Source organism: Chiloscyllium plagiosum, unplaced genomic scaffold (assembly GCF_037043375.1).
Source record: "Chiloscyllium plagiosum isolate Xiang-an unplaced genomic scaffold, Cpla_swu_hap1 HiC_scaffold_43, whole genome shotgun sequence".
Classification (NCBI taxonomy): Eukaryota; Metazoa; Chordata; class Chondrichthyes; order Orectolobiformes; family Hemiscylliidae; genus Chiloscyllium; species Chiloscyllium plagiosum.
In genome coordinates, this window is record NW_028270181.1 from 23,015,630 (window position 1) to 23,038,049 (window position 22,420).

At 38.7% G+C, this 22,420-nt stretch overlaps 1 protein-coding gene across 1 annotated transcript in view; it reads left to right on the plus strand.

Annotated features, from left to right (window-relative positions):
- antxr1d (ANTXR cell adhesion molecule 1d) overlaps positions 1–21,784 on the plus strand; it is a 114,617-nt gene extending 92,833 nt beyond the window's left edge. Inside the window, exon 18 of the mRNA XM_043678795.2 lies at positions 16,958–21,784. Coding sequence (XP_043534730.1) covers positions 16,958–17,188 — 231 coding nt within the window. The 3' untranslated portion in view covers positions 17,189–21,784. The remainder of the gene's footprint in view (positions 1–16,957) is intronic.
- The last annotated feature ends 636 nt before the right edge of the window (positions 21,785–22,420 follow it).

Genomic DNA, 22,420 nt, shown 5'->3' on the forward strand with positions numbered 1-22,420 from the left:
TAATAAGTCCATTTCTTTCACTTGCCAAGTTATCACAATGGATACATTAGGGCTTCTGTTTGGAGGTAACCTCCATAAAGATTCACAAAATAAGCATTGAGAGAAAACAGTTTGAATTAAAGTGAACACATTTAGATGGTAAAAAAATAGTCTATTATGTGCAAAAAAAAATAAAAGCAACTAGTCAGTGACTGGCAGGAAACTGCCAAAAGTGAATATGTCTTGGTATAAAAAAATCTTTTGCATGACTCCCAGCTGCAAAATTATGTACATGCTTTGATTTTCTTCAAAGCAGGGATGTGGCTGTCAACCAATATTTATACAGAGTGCAAGACAAGTAATCAGGATCACAGCATGTGTTTAAAGTAACACATGATGTCAGTGATTAAAAATAAAAATCCTCAAAGGTCAGTAGTGGACGAATTTCCTTCCATGAATCAGATGATTCAGCAACCATGAAGCTTATGATGTGGTTCTGCTCATATTTTAGCACCACACTAAAAGTAAGCAAAATCCATTTTTCAAGCTATTCTCACACATCCCTGTCAAGCCTCTTAAGGGGGAAATGTGCAAAAACATTTGACTCCTCTATTTTGTTAAGTGAATTTAAAAAAATGTTCCCAGCAACTTTCCACCAAGAAAGATACCTATAATATATTGACAGACTAGGTGGATATGTGAGGAAAATCGACATTTCTGGCATTCCTGATTTAGGGCTTTTGCCTGAAATGTCGATTTTCCTGCTCCTCAGATGCTGTCTGACCTGCTGTGCTTTTCCAGCACCACACTCTCGACTCTAATCTCTGCAATGCTCGCTTTCGTCTAGGTAGGTATGTGACCACACTATGAGCAGTCTGCATAAGTTTCAATCTGCAAACAAGTGCTAAATGTATGAATGATATTTTAAAACCAGGACTACTGAGAGGAAAAACAACAGTTTTTTATTAATTGCACGTCTTAATGAGTTTAATTTATCTTAATCAACCTCTTAAGGCATATTGTGATGCACCTCTGGGGCGGTGGGACCCCAGATGGAGACACTATGACTTCATCACAAAAATTTTGCTCCTCATGATTTCCCTCATAAATATACTTCTCCTGCTCATATGTTCTTCTAAGGATTCACTTGATCCCTGTTGTCTATACCTGACATACACTTCCATCATTAAGGAGCCAGTCTGTTCCCAGCTCTTGCATGTCATAGAATCATAGAGATGTACAGCACGGAAACAGACATTTTGGTCCAACTCGTCCATGCTGAGCAGATATCCCAACCCAATCTAGTCCCACCTGCCAGCACCCGGCCCATATTCCTCCAAACCCTTCCTATTCATATACCCATCCAGATGCCTTTTAAATGTTGCAATTGTACCAGCCTCCACTACTTCCTCTGGCAGTTCGTTCCATGCATGTACTATCTCAGTGTGAAAAAGTTGCCCCTTAGGTCCCTTTTATATCTTTCCCCTCTCACCCTAAACCTATGTCCTCTAGTTCTGGACTCCCCCACCCCAGAAAAAATACTTTGCCTATTTATCCTATCCATGCCCCTCATGATTTTATAAACCTCTATAAGGTCACCCTTCAGCCTCCGATGCTCCAAGGAAAACAGCCCCAGCCTATTCAACATCTCCCTATAACTCAAATCCTCCAACCCTGGTAACATCCTTGTAAACATTTTCTGAACCCTTTCAAGTTTCACAACATCTTTTCCATAGGAAGGAGACCAGAATTGCATGGCCTAACCAATGTCCTGTACAGCTACAACATGATCTCCCAACCTCTATACTCAATACTCTGACCAATAAAGGAAAGCATACCAAACGCCTTCTTCACTATCCTATCTACCTGCAACCCCACTTTCAAAGAACTATGAACCTGCACTCCAAGGTCTCATTTTTCAGCAACCTTATGTGTATAAGTCTTGCGAAGATTTGCTTTCCCAAATTGCAGCACCTCTCATTTACCTAAATTAAACTCCATCTGCCACTTCTCAGCCCATTGGCCCATCTGATCAAGATCCTGTTGTAATCTGAGGTAACCTTCTTCGCTGTCCACGACATCTCCAATTTTGGTGTCATCAGCAAACTTACTAACTATACCTCTTATGCTTGCATCCAAATCATTTATATAAATGATGAAAAGTAGTGGAGCCAGCACCGACCCTTGTGGCATTCCACTGGTCACAGGCCTCCAGTCTGAACAACAACCCTCCACCACCACCCTCTATCATCTACCTTTGAGCCAGTTCTGTATCCAAATGGCTAGTTCTCCCTGTATTCCATGAGATCTGACCTTGCTAACCAGTCTCCCATGAGGAATCTTGTTGAACGCCTTACTGAAGTGCATATAGATCACATTTAATGCTCTGCCCTCATCAATCCTCTTTGTTACTTCTTCAAAAAACCGAATCAAGTTTGTGAGACATGATTTCCCACACACAAAGCCATGTTGACTATGTTGTTATGAAGGGTAAAGTTCAGTTTCTGATTACTTGAGATCCTCACAAAGTTAAGAGTTAGGCGTAGATAAACCATGATTTCGGCAATTGTCTTGGTACTTCTAAACTTGCCAAAAATTAGACTGGTGTTGACAAAACAACACAATTATTCGATAGCTGTAGAAAATATTTTTCCTCTCTCCAGCAGTTTACGTTTTATTAGTAACATTTTTAAAATGTGCTCTGTCCTTTTTGATCCCACAACCCAAAAAGACTTGCACATCATTATTGTATCACTTGACTGTAGATCACCAAGTGACCAATTATCCAGCTCATTGACATGGCTTTACATTAAAGTTTTGATTAAATTAGATTCCATTTGGAATAAAGTAAGGAAACATTTATCACAAGTATAATGGGGAGAAATAAAGAATTGCATTTATATATTTTTTTCTTACCCCACACTACCACCCATCTGCAGTAGTGCTTAGATTTTCCCCAGCTCCGATGCTGTGTGAGGGCAGGTGTAGGACACAGTGAAAGACAACAGGTGTACAAATCTTTATTCAATTTCCACCACCAGGAAGAAAGGGAACACCAAGGTGGCCAGTGACAAGCAGTGCCCTTCTCATCAAAGGGCAATGCTGCGTGATCAAACAGTGAAGGGGAGGGCAGGGATTAAACCAAAATAGAGTTGGAGGGGGAAATAATACACTCCACTCCCTGCGGTGCCCACCTCTCCCTGAACAGTTCGAGGGAGTTGATGGACACCGCGTGCTCCTTCTCCAGGGACACCTGGGCTCAAACATAGCCACGGAAGAGGGGCAGGCAATCGGCCCTAACGACCCCCTCCACAGCCCGCTGCTTGGACCTGTTTATGGCCAGTTTGGCCAGGCCCAGGAGCAGACCCACGAGAAGGTCCTCTGACCTACCCTCCCTCATCCGCTAAGGGCACCCAAAGATCAAGAGCGTGGGAGAATTCTATTTATATAGTGCTATTTACGACCACTGGATGATTTAAAGACTTTGCAGCCAATGAAGAAAGTGTGGTCACTTGTTGTAATGTCAGAAATGCAGTGGCTACTTTGTGCACAGCAAACTCCTACAAACAACAATGTGATAATGACCAGATAAACTGCTTCTGTGATGTTGATAGTGGAGTAAATAGTGAAAGGACTTCAGGTATAATTTCACTGCTGTTCTTCAAAATGCTGCTTTGGGATCTTTTACATCCACGTGGGATGTAAAGTCTCATTTGAAAGACAACATATCAAACAATTCAACACTTGCTCAGCATAACACTGGAATTTAATTCTAAATTTGTATGTGGAAGTCCCGAACTCTTGAATCCAGAATCTTATGAACATGAGCCAACAGTGCTATCAAGCGAGTTACAACTGAGACAGAAACTTAAAATAAGTTGTCTCACTCTCTTTCTTTCTAATTCATTCTCCCAAATCTGTTTGTACATCTGTCTATTCGTTTCTCTCTCTCTCACTCACTCATGTTTCTACCTGTCTTTCATTTTATATTTATCCAACAGAACTCCCATTGTCTTTATCAATTTCAATTACACTTTGTTTCTGTAGATAAGTTTACGGTGATCACTGTATTAGAGGGTTTAGGGTAATGATAGAAAAGGGTAATAGACAACCAGATTAAGAATCACTTACTAGGAGACAGCCAACTTCAATGAGGTAAGGATGGGGTTGAGCCAGACACACTGAAACAAAACATTGATAGGAAAACTGTAGCCGAACAATGGGCTCCCTTTAAAGTCAGAGTATATTCATAGAATTCCTCCAGTGTGGAAGCAGGCCATTCACCCATTGGATCCACACCGACCCTCTAAAACACATCCCACCCAGACTCACTTTCCCCCTCCCTCCATCCTATCCCTGTAACTCTGTATTTCCCATGATTAGTCTGCACATCCCTGGAGACTATGGGTAATTTAGCATGGTCAGTTCACCTCACCTGCACATCTTTGCACTGTGGGAGGAAACCAGGGCACCTGAAGGAAACCCACGCAGATATGAGGAGAATGTGCACCTTCAACACGGACAGTTGCCTGAGGGTGGAATCAAACTCGGGCCCCTGTTGTTGTGAGGCAGCAGTGTTAACCACTGAGCCACTGTGCCACCCCGAAGTTTTCTTCAAATACCTTCAAAAGGGAAAAGGAAGGCCAATAATTCAGTCCTGGATTAAAAAAAAGGACATGGAAATTAAAATCAAGAAGAAAAATGTGTGAGCTTACAATAAATGGCAGATAGGAAATAGAATTGATAACCAAGATGAATATAGAAAGTCCAGAGGAAAAACATATTAATGAAGCAAGGAGAAGTTGTGTGAAAAGACTGGCAGCCAATGTAAAGAGAAATCCCAAATATCAGTATATCAGAAACAAAATCGGTGTGGGGGTGGGGTAAAAGGAAATGTGGGTCAGTTAGGCGCCAAACATTGTATTTAGACATGGAAGCACAAAACATTCTGAAGTGTTAAATGAATACTTTATATCAGTCTTTACTAAGGAGCTAGGTGATAGAGGAGGTATCTCTGTCATTTACTCCTTACTCCTCCCCCACCTTATCTTCTGCATTTAAACCAATATGTTCCTAGATGCCATCAGTTCTGAGAAACGTTAACTTTGATTTTTTTTCACAGATGCTGCCAGACATGCTGTGTTTTTCCAGCGACTTCTGTTTTTATTTTTGTCATTAGAAAGGTTTAACATTGATAAGGAGGAAGTATCGGATATGCTATTATTGCTTAAAGTTATCATGGCACTGGGACTGGAAGAAAGTATATTGACGTAAATGGGAGTGCAAATTGCAGAGGCACGGTCATACTTATTCTCTATTCCTTAGAGTCAGTGGAGGTGGCAAAACACTGGAGAAGTGCAGATATTACATCCTTGTTCAAAAATTTGTTTTAGGCATAGTGCAGAAATTGCAGAACAGTTAGTTTACCTTCAGTGATGGGGAGCTTTTAAAAACAATAATTGAATCATGTAGAACAAAAGGTGGTTAGACAGAAAGAGTGAGCATGGATTTCCCATGGGACAGTTGTGTTTGACTTACTTGCCAGAGTGTTTTGAAGAAATAACAAAGGGTCAGTAAGGATAGTGTTGTTGATGTGGTATACATAGACTTTCAAAAAGCATTTGATACAGTGCCACTTGAAATAACTCCACAGAGGCTGGTATCCTTTCAGCAAGTCACCTTTTATTTACATGTGGAGAGTATTTGGCACTGTTCCAGCTCCTCAGAGCCAGGTCTCCGAGTGAGCAGAACCTCTGGCACGCGAGTTTATATTTGCCAGCCAGGGCTCCCTGATTGGACTAGATTAACAGCCTCAATCAAGGAACTCATATTGTGAGATCCACCTGGCTCACTTGGTTGCAATCACTACATCCCACCCCGTCTGAGTCCAAGGACATAGGCCAGTTTTTTTTTTGGAAAGCTCCTCCTGGGGAATTTTAGCACTGGGTCAAATTCCTCCAACTCGGCCTCTGCTATGAGTGGTGTATAACACACAGTAGCTCACTTCTTGCACCCAGAATGTCTCAGAAGAAATTCATTTTCCTCTGTAGGTGGCAAAAGAGTTGAGACGGGCACCATCCACTGTGTCCATCTCAGATTCCAAGATCTCTTCAATGCTTGGTGCAGAGGGAGAACCCACAGGTTCTGGAACAATTGGAAAGGCTGTCAAGGAACCGGGCATGATTTGCTCCTGTACCGTTTGCAGATTTGAAGCTTTCATGTGGTCCGCATTCTTGTTCAGGACTGTCACACCTACCCAAATTTTATTTGTCACTGGACTCAACTTCGGATCGACCATGCCTCTTACCTACACAGGGCCATTCCCATGGTTCCTACACCAAAGTTCATCCTCTGAAGTAAACCGTCTCTCTCAATTAATGGAGTTTTGTGTCCAGCATTGGCATTTCAGATGTAATTTCGCAGTTCCCCTCCCCCCCCCCCCAAGTCTGGGAAGTTCAGATTTAACCAGGTTCTGAGTCTTCTCCCTATTAGCCACCTGACTGGGGCTATCCCTGTAGTTGCATGAGGGGTGGTCCTGCAATCAAATAGGAATTGGGACAGTTTGGTATCTAGTGAAGCTGTAGGCTGTTTCTTTAAGCCCGCCTTCAAAGTTTGCATTGTACTTTCTGCCAGAGCATTGGATGGTGGATTTTACGGAGCTGCCCTTGAGTGTCGAATGACATTCGAATTTAGGAAAACCTCAAATTCCCTGCTGGTAATCAAGAGACTGTTATCTGTGACCAACATTTCCGGGAGTTCATGTATTGTAAAGGATGCACACAGTTTTTCTATCATCGTCCCTGTGTTTGACGAATGAACTCTATGCATGTCCAGCCACTTTGAGTGGGCATCTACAATGACTAAGAACATTGATAGGACCTGCAGAGTCAATATGGAACTGAATCCAGGTTTAGCCGGCCATTCCCACGAATGTGGGAGAGCTGTGGGTTGTAATTATTGTCCTTGTTGGCACTCAGAGCACTGCCCCACAAACATGGCTATGGCCATCAAACATAACTTCTCACCAACATCTTCACTTTGGAAACCCCTGGAGTTGTCAGTATCTGGCAGTTGCTCAGGCCAATCACTCTTGCAGCCCATAATAATATGCCATCTGTGTCCTAGCCTCTCCAGGTTCAAAAAGATTTCTGTTCTGGTTCTAGTTTTCCCTATCACCAATGGCTGTTTCAGTTTTGCCAGGACCGGATCTTTCTGCGTCCAAAGTCTGATATTATCAGCTGTGACAGGAAGGGTGTCCAGAAAATTTAAAAGTACGTCAGACTCTTGCAATGGCGGTACTGCTAGTGGTGTATCTGTCAGCAGGAGGCAGCTCCATGCATCTGCATTCACTACTTGGCCTCCTGGATGATGTTCCAAGTTGTAATTAGACCCCTTAATATTAGAGCCCACCACAGAATTCAGCCAGAAACTATGGGTGGCACTACCTTGTCCTTTTTAAGTAGATATAGCAAGGGTTTGTAGTCCGGTGTTATTAAAAATTAATGTAGGAGATATTAGTGGAACTTCCTGACTCCAAATGTGACTTTGAAATCTCCCTTCTCTGCCTGGGCGTATGTACACTCTGCGTTAACCAAAGTTCTGGATGCATACACTTCATCTCCATTGGGCCACCTATGTGTTAATACTACCCCAATGCCATACAGGGAGGCAATAAATGTCAATATTGGATCTTGCTTGGGATCATAGCATAACAACATCATTGAGGGTGTTTCTTCACTTCCCTGAAAGCTACGGTGTGGCTATGCAACCATTTCCAAGGCTGACCCTTCTTGACTAATTGATGCAAAGGTGGTGGGCTAAAGGCCAGGTTATGCATGAACTTTCCACTAGATTTTGCCACCCCAAGGAGAGACCCAAGCTCTGCTTCAGATGTGGGAGCCTGGGCACCTTTAATCACCTTCACATTATCTAGCAAAAGCTGCAATTTGTTCTTGTTGACTTTGTAGCCCGAATAAGTCACTTGGGGTTCCTGGAACACATATTTTTCCCTTCTAAGGCATAAACCTGCCTGGGAGAAACATCTACGGACTATGTCCAAGTTGTCTAATTGCTCCTTATTGGTCTTCCCCATTATTAGCACAACATCTACAGAAATGGAGACCTGAGGTAGACCTTGTAAAATGTTCTCTATCATCCACTGCAAAGGCTGATGATACTCCAATGGCAGTCTCGTATATTGTATAAATCCTTATGGCTATTAATTGTAGCATACTTCTGGGAATCCTCATCTAACCGCAATTGCAAGTATGCATGGTTCATGTTCGGCTTTGTGAAGGACAGCTCCCCTGTCAGCTTTGCTCATAAATTCTCTGTGAGGGACTGGATATTTATGAGCCGCAGAAGCGGTTTATCACTTAGGCTTTGCAATCTGTACAACTGGTGCTGCTCATTCTGCAAATTGGGCTGGTTTGATGATTCCTTCGCTTTCCAGCCTCTTGATTTCTACCTCTGCTTTGCCCATAAGGCAAATGACACTGGCAGGCCTGCAAAATCATGGATTTAATTCCTGGTCAACATGCAAGATGGGAGTCAGGAAGTGAGTTACTGCTGCAGTATTTCTAACCTCTGACCTGTTCTTGTAGCCATTGTATTTATATGGTGAGTCCAGTTCAGTTTCTGGTCAATGCTAAACTCCAGGATGTTGATAATGGGGATTTAGTGATCTTATTGGAGCTAGTCATTGCCTGGCATGTGTGTGTCACAAGTGTTACTTGCCACTTTCAGCTCAAGCCTGAATATTGTCCAGATCTTTTTGCATTTGTACATGGACTGCTTCAGAATCTGAAAAATCATAAATGGTGCTGAATATTGTGCAAACATCAGGTAACATTCTCGCTTCTGACCTTGTATTGGAGGGAAGGCCATCGATGAAGATGGTTGGGCCTAAGACACTATCCTGAAGAACTCCTGTAGAGATGTCCTGGAGCTGAGGTGACTGATCCCCACCAACCACAACCATCTTCCTCTGTGCCAGGTATGACTCCAACTAGAAGAGAGTTTTCCCTTGATTCCGATTGACTCCAGTTTTGCGAGGGCTCTTTGATGCCACGCTCGTTTGAGTGTAACCTTGATGTCAAGGGCTGTCACTCACACCTCACCTTTGGAATTCAGTTCATTTATTTATGAAGAGTGTAATGAGGTCAGAAGTTGAGTGGCCCTGGAAGAACCCAAACTGGATGTCACTGAACGGGTGCTGCATTGATAGCATCATCAATGACATCTTCCATCGCTTTACTGATAATTGATATACAACTGATGGGATGATAAATGGCCGAGTTGGATTTACCCTGTTTTTTGTGTATAGGACACATTTGGGCAATTTTCCACATTGTTGGGTAGATGCCAGTGTTGTGGCTGTGCTTGAACAGCTTGGCTAGACTTGTGGCAAGTTGTTGTGAAACTTGAAAGAGTTCAGAAAGGATTTACAAGGATGTTGCCAGGGTTGGAGGATGTGAGCTATAGGGAGATGTTGAATAGGCTAGGGCTGTTTTCCCTGGAGCATTGGAGGCTGACGGGTGACCTTATAGAAGTTTATAAAATCATGAGGGGCAAGGATAGGGTAAATAGACAAGGTCTCTTCCCTGGGGTGGGGGAGACCAGAACTAGAGGGCATAGGTTTAGGGTGAGAGGGGAAAGATATAAAAGAGACCTAAGGGGCAACCTTTTCACGCAGAGGTGGTATGTGTATGAAATGAACTGCCAAAGGAAGTGGTGGAGGCTGGTACAATTGCAACATTTAAAAGACATCTGGATGGGTTTGGAGGGATTTGGGCAAGGTGCTGGCAGGTGGGACTAGACTGGGTTGAGAGATCTGGTCAGCATGGACGAGTTGGACCAAAGCGTACATCTCTATGACTCTAAATCTTCAGGATTATTCCCAGAATGGTGTCAAGACCCAGATCCAACCATTTCTTGAAGTCACATTGGATGAATCACATTTGCTGAAGACTGGCATCTGTGATGCTGGGGACCACTGATGGAGACTAAGATGGATCATCAACTTGGCAATTCTGGTTGAAAATTGTTGTCAATGTTTCAATTTTATCATGGTTAATCTTTTTTGTTTTAGTTTACAGTCATTTTTACTCATAATGAATTAATTTATTGTAAAGCGAAGACAATATAGTAGCTAATGAAATATTACTCTAGATTATACCCTAATATCCATCATATTCTGACTCAGAGATAGGTTCTTCCACTTCACAAACAACATTTTAGAGGTCCCAACAATCAGAAACAGACCTTTGTGGTGGCCATGTTTCAAAAGTGTGAATAATCAGCAAAAGGCAACAATTTCCACAGTGATATTCTTTCTTTCACTCATGGGATGTGGGTATTGCTGACAAGACCAGCATTGACCATCTATCCCTAGTTATCTTAGAGAAAGTATAAATGAATCTCCTTCTTGAACCATCGTTTCCCGTGAGATCCAGATACAACAAAGCTTCTATTCAGGAGAAAATTCCATGGATGCAATGAAATTGAAGCGATGATACCAGTTTTCGATTTGGAGGTGGAAATTGCACCTTTGCCTTTGTTCTTCAGGGTGATAAAGGTCACCGCTGAGGAAAGTGTTGTCAAAGGATTTTTGATGAGCTGCTGCGGTGCATTTTGTGGGCAGAACATTCTTGTCTTACTTTTTGCCCAGTGATGGAAAGGGTGTCCGTTGAGCAGGTTGTTTGCTTTTACTGTAAAATAATGAAATTGACAATAAGATTATTGTACAATGATCATTTAGTAAATGGCCTTCAATGGATGTCAGCAGATAAAATCCAACCTCATTTACACCTTTAAGGAAGTGACATCCCTCGAGACTGTAGTAAGCCTCTTCAAACATTGTGCCTAGCCTTCCAGAAAGAACGTGACTAAGATCCCAAGAAAACAATATTGATTTAAATCAAAATCCTTTCAATTCAGAGTAAATCTTGGCAACAGTTAAAATATTGACTGAAGGTTAGATAGTAATGGGTGCCTGTGGCAAGAGTTAGTTCAAAGTTCAGTCGTGCTGAGTCAGTTATTCAAGTAATTGATTTTGGACCAAATTTCTGATGTACATCAGGGCCTTGGATTCTGATACCCAATGCAAACTGATTAAGTTTGCAGACGAAATTAAAAATAGGAGGGATAATGGGTTGGAAGATAAAGCTCAAAAATTACAGAATGATCTAAACAATTTTCTGACTGGACAGAACAGTGGTAACTGGAATTTAACGTTAACAAGCATGAAGTACTGAGAGGAAAGAAACTGAAATAATTGTGGACACTGTAAATCAGAAACAAAAACAGAAATTGATGGAGAAATTAACCAGGTTTGGCAGCATTTGTGGAGAGAGATCAGAATTAATGTTTCGGGTCAAGTGACCCTTCCACCGAACAGCTTTTCCAGCAATTTCTGCTAAAGTCCTAAACATTTGACAGAAAACATGGATCATATACATACTTGGTGAACTATATGGTAAAGGATGAATTTGAAAGAGACCAGTCTTAGTAGACCTAACATTTAAAATGTCAACTGATACAACACAGCAATCCACAAAGCCAATAAAATGTTGAATTACATGACCAAATCCTTACAGAATTTTGGAGAAAATCACAATCAAGCTTTAAACCATTTTGACTCAGTGCTTTCTTGAGTAGTATTTCTAATTCTGGTCACTAAGAATTAAGAGAGCTATTCAATAAATACTTATCCCTAGTATTAGAGGTCTTGAGTTTTGAGTAAAGAGAGAGGACTTATAGGCTTTTCCTTGTTAGAGGTGAGCTCTTAGAGATAGATAATGCATGAAATTGTATGAATAAGCTCAATCTGTAGCTGAAGATTTAAGTTATAAGACCGGTACAGCCTCAAATTGATAAAAGGCAAATTTAGTTCTTCTATTAGAACATTTGACACACTTTCAGCAAACTCTAAATGAAACATAGAGGTGAAAGCCAATTGAACATTGCAATAGGGGCATTTAGAAGCACTGTTCCTGGATGAACTATGAAAAGCAATATTGACTTTCTCAGTAATCATCCTATATTTTATATGATTAAATAAACTTCCCTTATAAACCTGTCAATGTTCTGACTGATATCGGCACTCCTGCAATGATTATGAATCATATGCTACGATGTGGTTTGGTTTAAGGCAAATACAAAAATTAAGCCACTGTTTAAACTAAATATGATTGCGACTAGTCCATCATTAATAAAGTGAAGGTGATAAGACAAATCACTGTTTTAATCTGTTTTAATCCATTTGATTAAGGAACACATTTTCATGTTTTAGTCAGTATATTCTCTGCAGGAATTTTTATTTGTGGTTTGTCACTTTACTGACAACAACAGGGAAAATGACACCATCAAGGAACACCCAGAGGTTGTCATGGAGGTGAACATTAAGCATGGATTACAGAGCTTTAAGTACAGCTGAATGAAATGGCTTCATGTATTGCGACCAGAAGTTGCTTTGTGATGCAGTTAGAAGTAATTTACAATACAAATCAGCATCTAGGTGGTCCACTGAAATGAATACTTCAGTAGATAGAGCTGAAAAGGACATGAGGTCATTCACAAGAGGATAATTAGGGGTTGGCATTCAGGCGTGATGTCCTTCGGCAAGGACTAAACAAATTGCTGTGATTGATTGGGCTTAAGTCAGGGTGAGGGTAACGCCTGCTGTCTCAGCACTTGGGCAGAGAAAAGGCAATTTGGTGAACAGTACGGCCAACAGCCAAACACAAGGATGAACATATGGGAAAGAGCAGAATGGTGCAGTATGAATACTGCACAGATGTGAGTTGAGGTAAGGGAGTCGTTCCATATGGTGCCTTACTGGTCTTTGGATGGTCATGAATGGCAACAAGCTTCAGTTCAACACAGCAGAGAGATTTACTGTCAGAACTAATGATGGAAGCACGAAGAGCAGAATGTAAGCAGACTGATAAGCTGCTTCTTAGGGGCGACAGGCTGAGCTACTAAATGCAAACTGGGAAATGGACAGCTGTCACGGTTAGGATCATTAGTCCACTCTTGAACAATGCATCTCTGACACCTTGGTTTAAAGATTTAATGCATACCAGACTGCAAGTGAACAATATGCCAGGGGTATTGCATTAGAGTAATTATTACCCGTCATACCTCATTAATCTGTTTACCAAATCATTGTGGGGGAGGGGGTGATCATTCGATTGTCATTGAAATTAAATGTGGAGAAATTAACCACAAAACAAAAATATAAATGAATACATCTTCACCTGAATACACGAGGAAACATTTCTAACAAACAGTTGTGATTTTAAAAGATTACCCTTTGGTGTCTACAATAAAGAGTAGCGAACATGTAATATGGTGCCACAATTTCTCATTATCTCATGTGGTTGTGAGTCATGGTAAACATTGCAAACCTATTCCTGCTAGGGTTCACAAATTGTATTATCCTGTCCTTTGTGCAGTTTAGCCCACTACATTTAGTTTAATGTGTTAACGTTAGAAAATAGTAATTACTGCATGGAAAGAGATTGTGTGGTCCATTGGCCCTCCAAGGTGGATGTATTTTAAAAATATTTTACCAAATGATTAAAATTAATTTACCCTAGAAATAATTATAGTTTCAATATCAATATTTGTTGGATTAATATTTCTAATGGTGCAATATTATCAATGATGTCCTCAAAGTCTATTAAAACACACTAATAAAGACTTGACCAGGATTTCTTTAGGCCTCTAAACATTGCATAGTTAAAGTTATAATCAGATCATTTTGTATAAGTGGCAATCTAATATTAAGTGGTCACATTTGTTGTGTTGCACCATGAAAGATCTGTTTGTGGTATGATTATCATAAGGACAGTTTGCAGCATTGGCTTCACACACATAGGCTAATCTGATACTTTAAACCTTATGCATAAGTGCATCTTATTTACATTTACCAGTTGTTTATCAAGTTGCATTTCAGTCCAGTCTTGAGCAGTACAAAACAGATCTCGTGCTGACAAAGCACTTATGGGCATTCCATTTAACCTATCCAATCTGAAAATTCTAAGGAAACTGCAAATGTGTGATTTCTTGAATCATTAACTCAATTATGTTTCTTGCAGGCATGTTAAGCACTGACTGACTAAAGAAAATTTGTAAGATGAGGTAGAGAAGCTTGAACAAAAAATATCTGTTAAGAATTTAACTTTAAAAGATTTTATATCAAATCGATTTTATGTTTTATTTTAAATGATTAATTACAATAACTCTGGTAGATTGTACACAAGAGGAAAATTCAGGCCTGAAAGTAAAAGGAAACATGAAAAGCATAATATCTATCAAGTTAATACTCATCCAGTAATTACAATGATCCAGTGTGAAACAGTGTAACTAAATAGAAAATGTACTATTTGCAATCTTAACACTGTTTAAAATGTATTATTTCTGATATAGCCATATGGTACATGAATGATAGTTGATGTTTTCACACAAATAGGTTAAGTCATAGTTTAGTCGTATTGTAGCTTGCCAAAATATATCACTAATTGAGAAGCCTAAGCATAGATATGATATAATGTACTTTAGTACAGAAGCAACAAAACTGTTGATTGCAGTTAAAACAGAAGGGCATTCCTTTTTCTCATTTGCAAAGACCTAAGAGTGTGCCAAACAAAGAAAGGAATCTTTGCTGTCACAATATGGCTCGTGGCCTTTAAACTCTCCATCTGTTTGTCTGACAAGTAATCAAAGTGCGTGGCAGGAACTGGCAACACTTTGACGGCCCTTCTCACTTTAACTGGAGTGAGAGTAATTTGAACAGATTCATGGTTTCTTACATGATTGTATACCAGTGATGGGTTAGCTATGATTTTTTTTTAAGACTGAGTATTTTTGTGTTTGATTAACATAGCATGAAATGAGCACAGACACTTTGGAACCGTGGTTATATTCTTTAATCAGTGGATTGCCCAAAGGAACATTTAACGTGTTATACAGTTATTTTTAACTGCTGTTTTTAATTAAAATATAAACACTGTGAGGTGCAATTATTTGAAATTAAACTCTTGCTGAGTGACTCTGAGCTACATATGTACCCATATGTAGATATTTATGTAGTTGCTGTTCCATTCAGACTGGAAGGGGTCAAATTCTAATCAGCTTCATTTGCAATTTGTGCTGAAATGTTCTGCATTTGCCGTAATATCAGAGAAAACTTGTGTTTCCAGTTAATAATGTCAATAGGCATGTCACCATATTTCAAACTGTGCAAAATCTGCCTCAAGTGAAATATTTCCATTTTTCAAAGGCCTTTTGCACAAAGGTTCAACTGAACAATACTTGCAATTAAAGTAGGATAGATAACATTGAAATAAAATGATGCAAATTTCAAATGAAACATGTTAAAATGCTGGAAATGTTAATACCTGATAAAGGTAAATACTTGAAATATCAAAATCTTGTTATCCCATTTCATAAATGTTTCCTGACCTGTCATTTCCAACATTGTCCATTTTTATTTCATGCTGTAGAGATTTAAGTAACAATAACACATAACGAGCCCATATACTCATATACCAACTTAAATCAACAGTGTTATGTTAATGAATCATTGTTTGTATCGATTGTAATGGGTTGATTTTCCAGCAGATTAAAATCCACAAGCAATAAATGATTATTAGGTTAATGTCGGGTGAACTAAGGCCAGTCTCTTAGCAGACTAAATAAGATGTCTGAATAAATTCTCACTTCCAGACAAATATCACGTTGTTGTAAATAAAGATCCCAAATGAAGCTGGCAGCATGGTGAATGAAATGTTTTTAACTATGGTATTTGGCTGCCAAATATTTGATTTGTGTGGGAAATATGTAAACACGCAGCTCACAAATTTGTTGTACGAGGTTACAAAGACACTGGGGAGTGCAATCAGATCTTCAAATCAGATTGAAATTATTCTTCTTTGCTAAACCTTTTCTGCTGCGGTTGGACAACTTGTTTGAACAAATTTGTCTTTGTGTGTGTTTCTAATTTTTAAGTCAACATTTATTGTTGTAGATAATGAAAAAGTCCTCTGTTGTTTAAATAACTACCAAAATACTAGAGAAGGGGAAATACACTGATCATCTACACTGTACGTCTAACTTTGTTAATCAAACATAGATAGAAGGGATTTACACATTTCTCCACAGCCTCGTCCTTCCCTAGCTCTGTTATTTCCTCCAGACCAACAGCTCACCTGAGATTCCTTGCACTTTTCCAATTCAGGCTTCTTGAGCGTTCCCAATTTTGGTCATTTCACCATTTGTGCTTATGTCTTTAGTTACCAAGGTCCTGTGCACTAGAATTACCTCCTTAAACCTCTGCCTCTGTACCTTTCTTTCCACTTTTAAGAAGCTCCTTAAAACCATCTCATTGACCAAAGTTTTGCTCATTTGGTTTATGATTTTACACAGTTCAGTGTTAAATCTTGTTTGACAATGTTCATAAAATGTTTGGGTATTTCATCATGTTATATGAGAATGCACATTGTTGTTGAAGATTTTCACAAGTTTAGAGTTCAAACAATAGTGGCGAACACTCCAGATTTGCTTTTGTAATATGTTACATCACTTACATTTTCCAATTTCATTCAGTCTCCTTTATACATAATGTGTTTTTGTAAAAAGAATGCTGATATAAGAGAAAATAAATGTTAAAAAAAACTAACCCGATGGAAATTCCCAAACAAATTAACTGCAAGCTAACTTCTACTGAAGTAAGTTTAATACAAATAAAATTGGCCTTTTGAAAACAACCTTAAATAGGTATAAAAAGAAATGTAAATAGATGTTAATTTGCTGGTTGAAAGGATGCTGACTAACAGTAGTTGCAAATAATAGTGTTGGGAAAGAAAATACAAACATGAATTGCTATGCATCATCCTCCCCAGGGCATTTTGACTTAAAATACAGGAATAAACACACAAAGATTGTAATTTGTTTATTTCTGTTTTTCATCTAGGGTCGCTGCATAAACTTCACTAGAGTGAAAGAAAATGAGACACCATCTCGTCCATGCAACGCTCCCGCATCTCGCATGCCTAACAATGAATATATTCCTTTAACCCGTGAACTTCCCAGGCCTCCTGCTTCATCAGCCAAGTCATGTGTGAGGAGTCCACCTCCTGGACCACCACCATCCCGAGCACCCCCTCCTTCACGACCTCCCCCACGCCCTGCGGTAAGAACCTGACCTCCCCAGCATTGATGTTGGATTTTTAAAAAACACACCCTGAAGAAGAAAGGAAAGACAAGGCCAAACAGAGAATACTACTGGACTTCAAATATTTATTAAATTTATGGGTTTCCTTAAAAGGTTAAAATCTGTTGCTGTGCAGCACATTTCCATTTGGATAACCAAAATCAATGGAACCTCCTTTTGGAGTTGGAGATGATATTATGTCCACCTAATGTACAAGCCATATGTTTGAATTCTACTTAATTATAAGATTGATTTCAAATTTTAGTAAACTCTGTCTTTTTATCTCTTAAACGTTCATAGATCAGAATTTGCATTATTGTTAAAAGATAAACATAATGTTAAATATCTATATAAAAACATCACTAACATCTACTTTAGGTGCTCAAGTATGCCTTCTGTTGATGTTGGTAATAATTGTTTTGTTTATCATTGGAAGAAGAAAGGAAAGACAAGGCCATCAGAGTCACTCTCAGAACTTGCATCCAAAATGGAGCAATTTCCAAATGATTTCACCAATGTCAGATTATGTTCGAATGTCCATATTATGTCAAAAATAAATGTGGACACTAACCAAGTTCTGCAGCATATATTCTTCCTTTAAATATGAAATTAATACCTCAACTCATTTAACTATCATTCATGCAAATTTGGCACAATATATTTAAGAAACTGCAAATGGGAAAACTTTTAAATTTTTAATGTTGCCTGCAGTGATGCCATGAAAAAAAAAATCCAGTTAAAGACACAAATACAGAGTAGATTTCAATGAGCATTTTTAAATTTTACTTTATAAAGGCTCCAAGAATTTCAATGAAACACTGGAACTTTGTTTATTTCTGAACCTGGTTAAAATTTTTTTAAAAAACTTCTAAGCAAGTGGTGATAAAGGAAGCAAGGCCAGGATAATGGGCAGAGATGGATTCGGTGAATAGTTGTAATAGATGGAGTCTTGGAGATAATGTACTTAGGCACATTATCAAAATCAAAATTCCACAATTTGTTATTGATCCCATTATTGTGCATGTCTCTGGGCACAAGTATGCAGGAAATTCAAAATCAAAATTTCTGTTCCAGAATAGTATTGCCAAAGATTCAATTCAATGATTTCATTTAAGAGTTCTTCATACATACCACATACTTCAGAGTGCAAGATGATTTTTGACAACCAAAACTAGATTCTAGGTATAATTGTTTTGATAGTTAAAGAAAAATGTTCTGACAAAATGAAACCACAGCAAGGAAAGACACTCTCATACATAATTAATTTAATGAAAGCCAAAGGCTAGTTGACCTGTGAGAGACTCTTTCTAAGTTGCTGGTTGACTCTGTTTGACAATGATTGACCCTGTAATTGATTAATTCGCAGAACTTTGAGCTCTGATTTCAGTCATACTTGAATTCCTTTGTACACAGTTAGTGACCCTAAACTGTGCTCTATCTATAACAATAGTCCTAATTTAGGCATCACTCTCACTAGCCTTGAATTTTAAACTGTTACAGAGGGACTTTGTTGAGTTGTGTGCAGGTTGTGACCCAAGTTATTTTGTTCTTTAAACATGTATAGTTGAACTTGCTCTTCTTATACAATTTATTAGCTAGCTACCAAACAGCAGGGTGTTCTTTATGCCAAGTTCTACATAATAGTTTAAACTGCAAATAATAGCTCACAGAAAACTTTTCTAACAGTTGAATTCGGTTTTGGAAATGCTTGCCAGCTGGATGTTAAGCACTTTATAGTTATTTCAGTGTAAATACTATGAGGCCAGACCCTTTTCCAGACCACACCAAATTGTATAATTCTGGTTATCCACTTTATTCCTTACAAATTAGATTGTAGTTTTGCTTCAGGCACAGGTATATTTTGGTGATACGTAACAATGGCTACTGTAGTGTTTTAAAATCAGATGTGATACATGAATCTCATACTGGTAAAGAAAATATTGTAAGGTTTTGTGATATTAGAAAAACAAAAAAAAAATCATGTTTTACTGCAGGACAGTTAAATGTATTAATTTACTATACTGTGGTCTAGGTGTAGGTACTTAAATCTGAGTAAAGGTGGCCACTAAATTTTCAAGATGCTCGATGCAGGCAGGAGTAAGTAAAAAAGCAAGCATCATTGCGCTTGGTTAGTATATTGATATTTTGCTTTATTAACATTTAATAGCTAACAACTATAATTAACTCCCTATTATTAACTAACCATTAATGACTTGTAACCTTGTTTGGCTTTCACTAACTGAATTTTCACTTAAGGAATAATTTAGTGAACAGGCTACGTAATCATGAATTGAATTGCAGCTCTTGAAAGGCAAAATGAAATGCAATGACATTGATATGGCTGCACAATGTAACAGAATCATTATGACAAAAACAGGGATTCACTATTAATTTGTCTAATCTATACCTTAACCTCTAGATTAATACCATTTTCTAAAGGGATTAAAGTAACCACAACACTTTAGTGTTTATTAAAGGGATCAAGGGTTGCAGGGAGAAGACGAGAGAGGGAAGCTGAGAAAAGTATCAGCCATGATCGAATGGTGGAGCAGACTCAATGGGCCAAATGGCCTAATTCTGCTGCTGTCACTGATGGTTTTCTAACACTTGTATTCTTGTTGCAGCAAAGACCATTAGTTAAGTTCGGTGCAAACTTGTGACACAAATTTGACCAATCCACACTGCCTTACACCAATCTTGTGCAAGATTGCATTGGGCTCTTGAAAGGTGTTCATGAATAGTGAGTGCCTTTACCACTGAGGTTTGCTTTGGGAAATAATTCACAAAAGTATTAAATGATATTGCCTAACAGTAATTTATGCACCTTCATTAAAACCTAAATCTTTGGTCAAAACTTAAATTGAGCAACCACACTATCAACAATTTCTAGAAAAGAAAGATACTACACACTGCTATAGGGAGGATATTGTGAAACTTGAAAGGGTTCAGAAAAGAGTTACAAGGATGTTGCCAGGGTTAGAGGGTTTGAGCTAATAGGGGAGGCTGATAGGCTGGGGCTATTTTTCCTGGAGCATTGGAGTGACCTTCAAGAAATTGATAAAGTCATGAGGGGCATGGATAGGGTAAATAGACAAGGTGTTTTTCCATGGGGTGAGGGAGTCCAGAACCAAAGGGCATAGGTTTGGGGTGATAGGGGAAAGATTTAAAAGAGACCTAATGAACAATGTTTTCACGCAGAGGGTGGTACGTATATGGAATGAGCTGCCAGAGGAAGTGGTGGAGGCTGGTACAATTACATCATTTAAAAGGCACCTGGACAGGTATATGAATAGGAAGGGTTTAGAGGGATATGGGCCAAATGCTGGCAAATGGGACTAGATTAATTTGGAATATCTGGTCAGCGTGGACATGTTGGGCTGAAGGGTCGGTTTCTATGCTGTACTATGACTCTGAGTAATGGAGAACAAACCCTAATTTTGCCCTGCACTGATCAGTTCTATTCAATTGTCTGTATGATTTTTTTTGGAACTTCTTAAAAGATTTACCTGCAATAAATACCTATTTGACAAACGAATGCTTTTCAGTTTTTAACGTTTGTTATGTTTTCTCGAGTTTGAAATTAGAGTTTTCTCAATGGTGACAGAATTGCTACTTTGGAATCAGAAATTGAAAGAGTTAAATTGCCTTAACACACACTCAGCTTATCATAAAGTAGCATGTTCTATTTTTTATTTATCAATAATATAGATCTTCCATGAAAACAAAGGGTTAAAACAACTAGAAACCAGAAGTAAAACTGGAAAATGTTAGAAAGATACAATTCAGACAGCTTCAGAAAGGAAAAATATATAAATATCTTGGGTAGGAGCTTTCAATTGATGATCTGGTATGCTTTAAAGGATTTTCATTTGTTTTTAAAAAAACATCGATTTTTTTAAAATTGAAAAATTGATCATTTCAACAATGTGGTCACATTTGTGGTACAGATGACGTTAGGATGCGTAGAACTTGTGATTACAAATGTGTCAAAAATAATTGCAAATTTGATATTTTTTCTGCATATTTGAGGATCCTCACTAATAAACTCTAAATTATTGTGTGTGTACATATAACATCTGGTGGTGTGATACAGTTCAGTCATGGAGTTTGAGTTGCTATTGGCAGCATACACTTTTACATGTTGTAGGCTGGAGCTGTTGGAGATGGTAATAGAGCTTTCAAAGTTTTAACCATCATATAGCTAATCAGGAATCTCTCCCACCTTTGCCACCTGCTGCTGGTGTGTATTGGAAGGAATCCCGGGTTGATATTCAACTTGTTCATCTGCGTTATGAATACATTTCCATAACCACCAAATCCTGGGATGGGGTTCAAACCTGGAGCTTCAGGCTCATAGGTAGGGGTGTTATCCACTGTACCACAAGATCCCCTGTGTCATATCTATTACTTAGATATACTGCCAGTGTACAAAACAACTTTATTACTAAAATGCCAAAATTATATTTCTCTACTTATTTTCCAATCTGTATTCATGAGCATTGACATCAAACTGTTATTAATGTTGTGCATCTGTGTTTTTATTTTGTCTGTAATGTTAATATCACTAATAAACTACAATTCTTTTATGTAAAATTATTTGCTAACTTTTATTGTTGGGTGTATGTGATATAATTAACCCATTGACTACAGGTCATCTTGGGTTACAGTTTTGTATGAGTATCTGAAATGCACTGAATCATAACAGGACAACAATGTTGCAAAAATGGACAGAACATTTTATTACATTGAAAATAACAATATTTTAAACTTTTTAGTTCTGGTTTCCATTTTAATCCTCTTACAGACTTGCCTGCCCATTCCATCTTTCATCTTCCTATGTAATCTAATGTTTTTGTACTTCTTTAAACACACTTATTAAAACTTGCAGAAAGAAAAACACACTGTGGGCAGCTCTTCCCAGCTCTTGAGTGTGTTGGCAATGGCAAAACACTTGGGAGGATGCAGTCAGAATGAAAAAAATTACGGTTTCACAGTTGAGGATATCCTTCCAATATGAATGGCTAGATGAAAATTTCACTAGTATAGGGATAGCATTTGTATGTATTAACATCTCATAAGCACGTCTCATTCCTATGCAGTTCGCAATTCTCCCAGTGATACACTAAACATTGCCAATTTCCACTTCTCGCAGCACCTCGGTCTTGCCTTCTACAGCATATCGACTTCATTCACAACCTGCACCTCACTGGCTTATCATGGTAG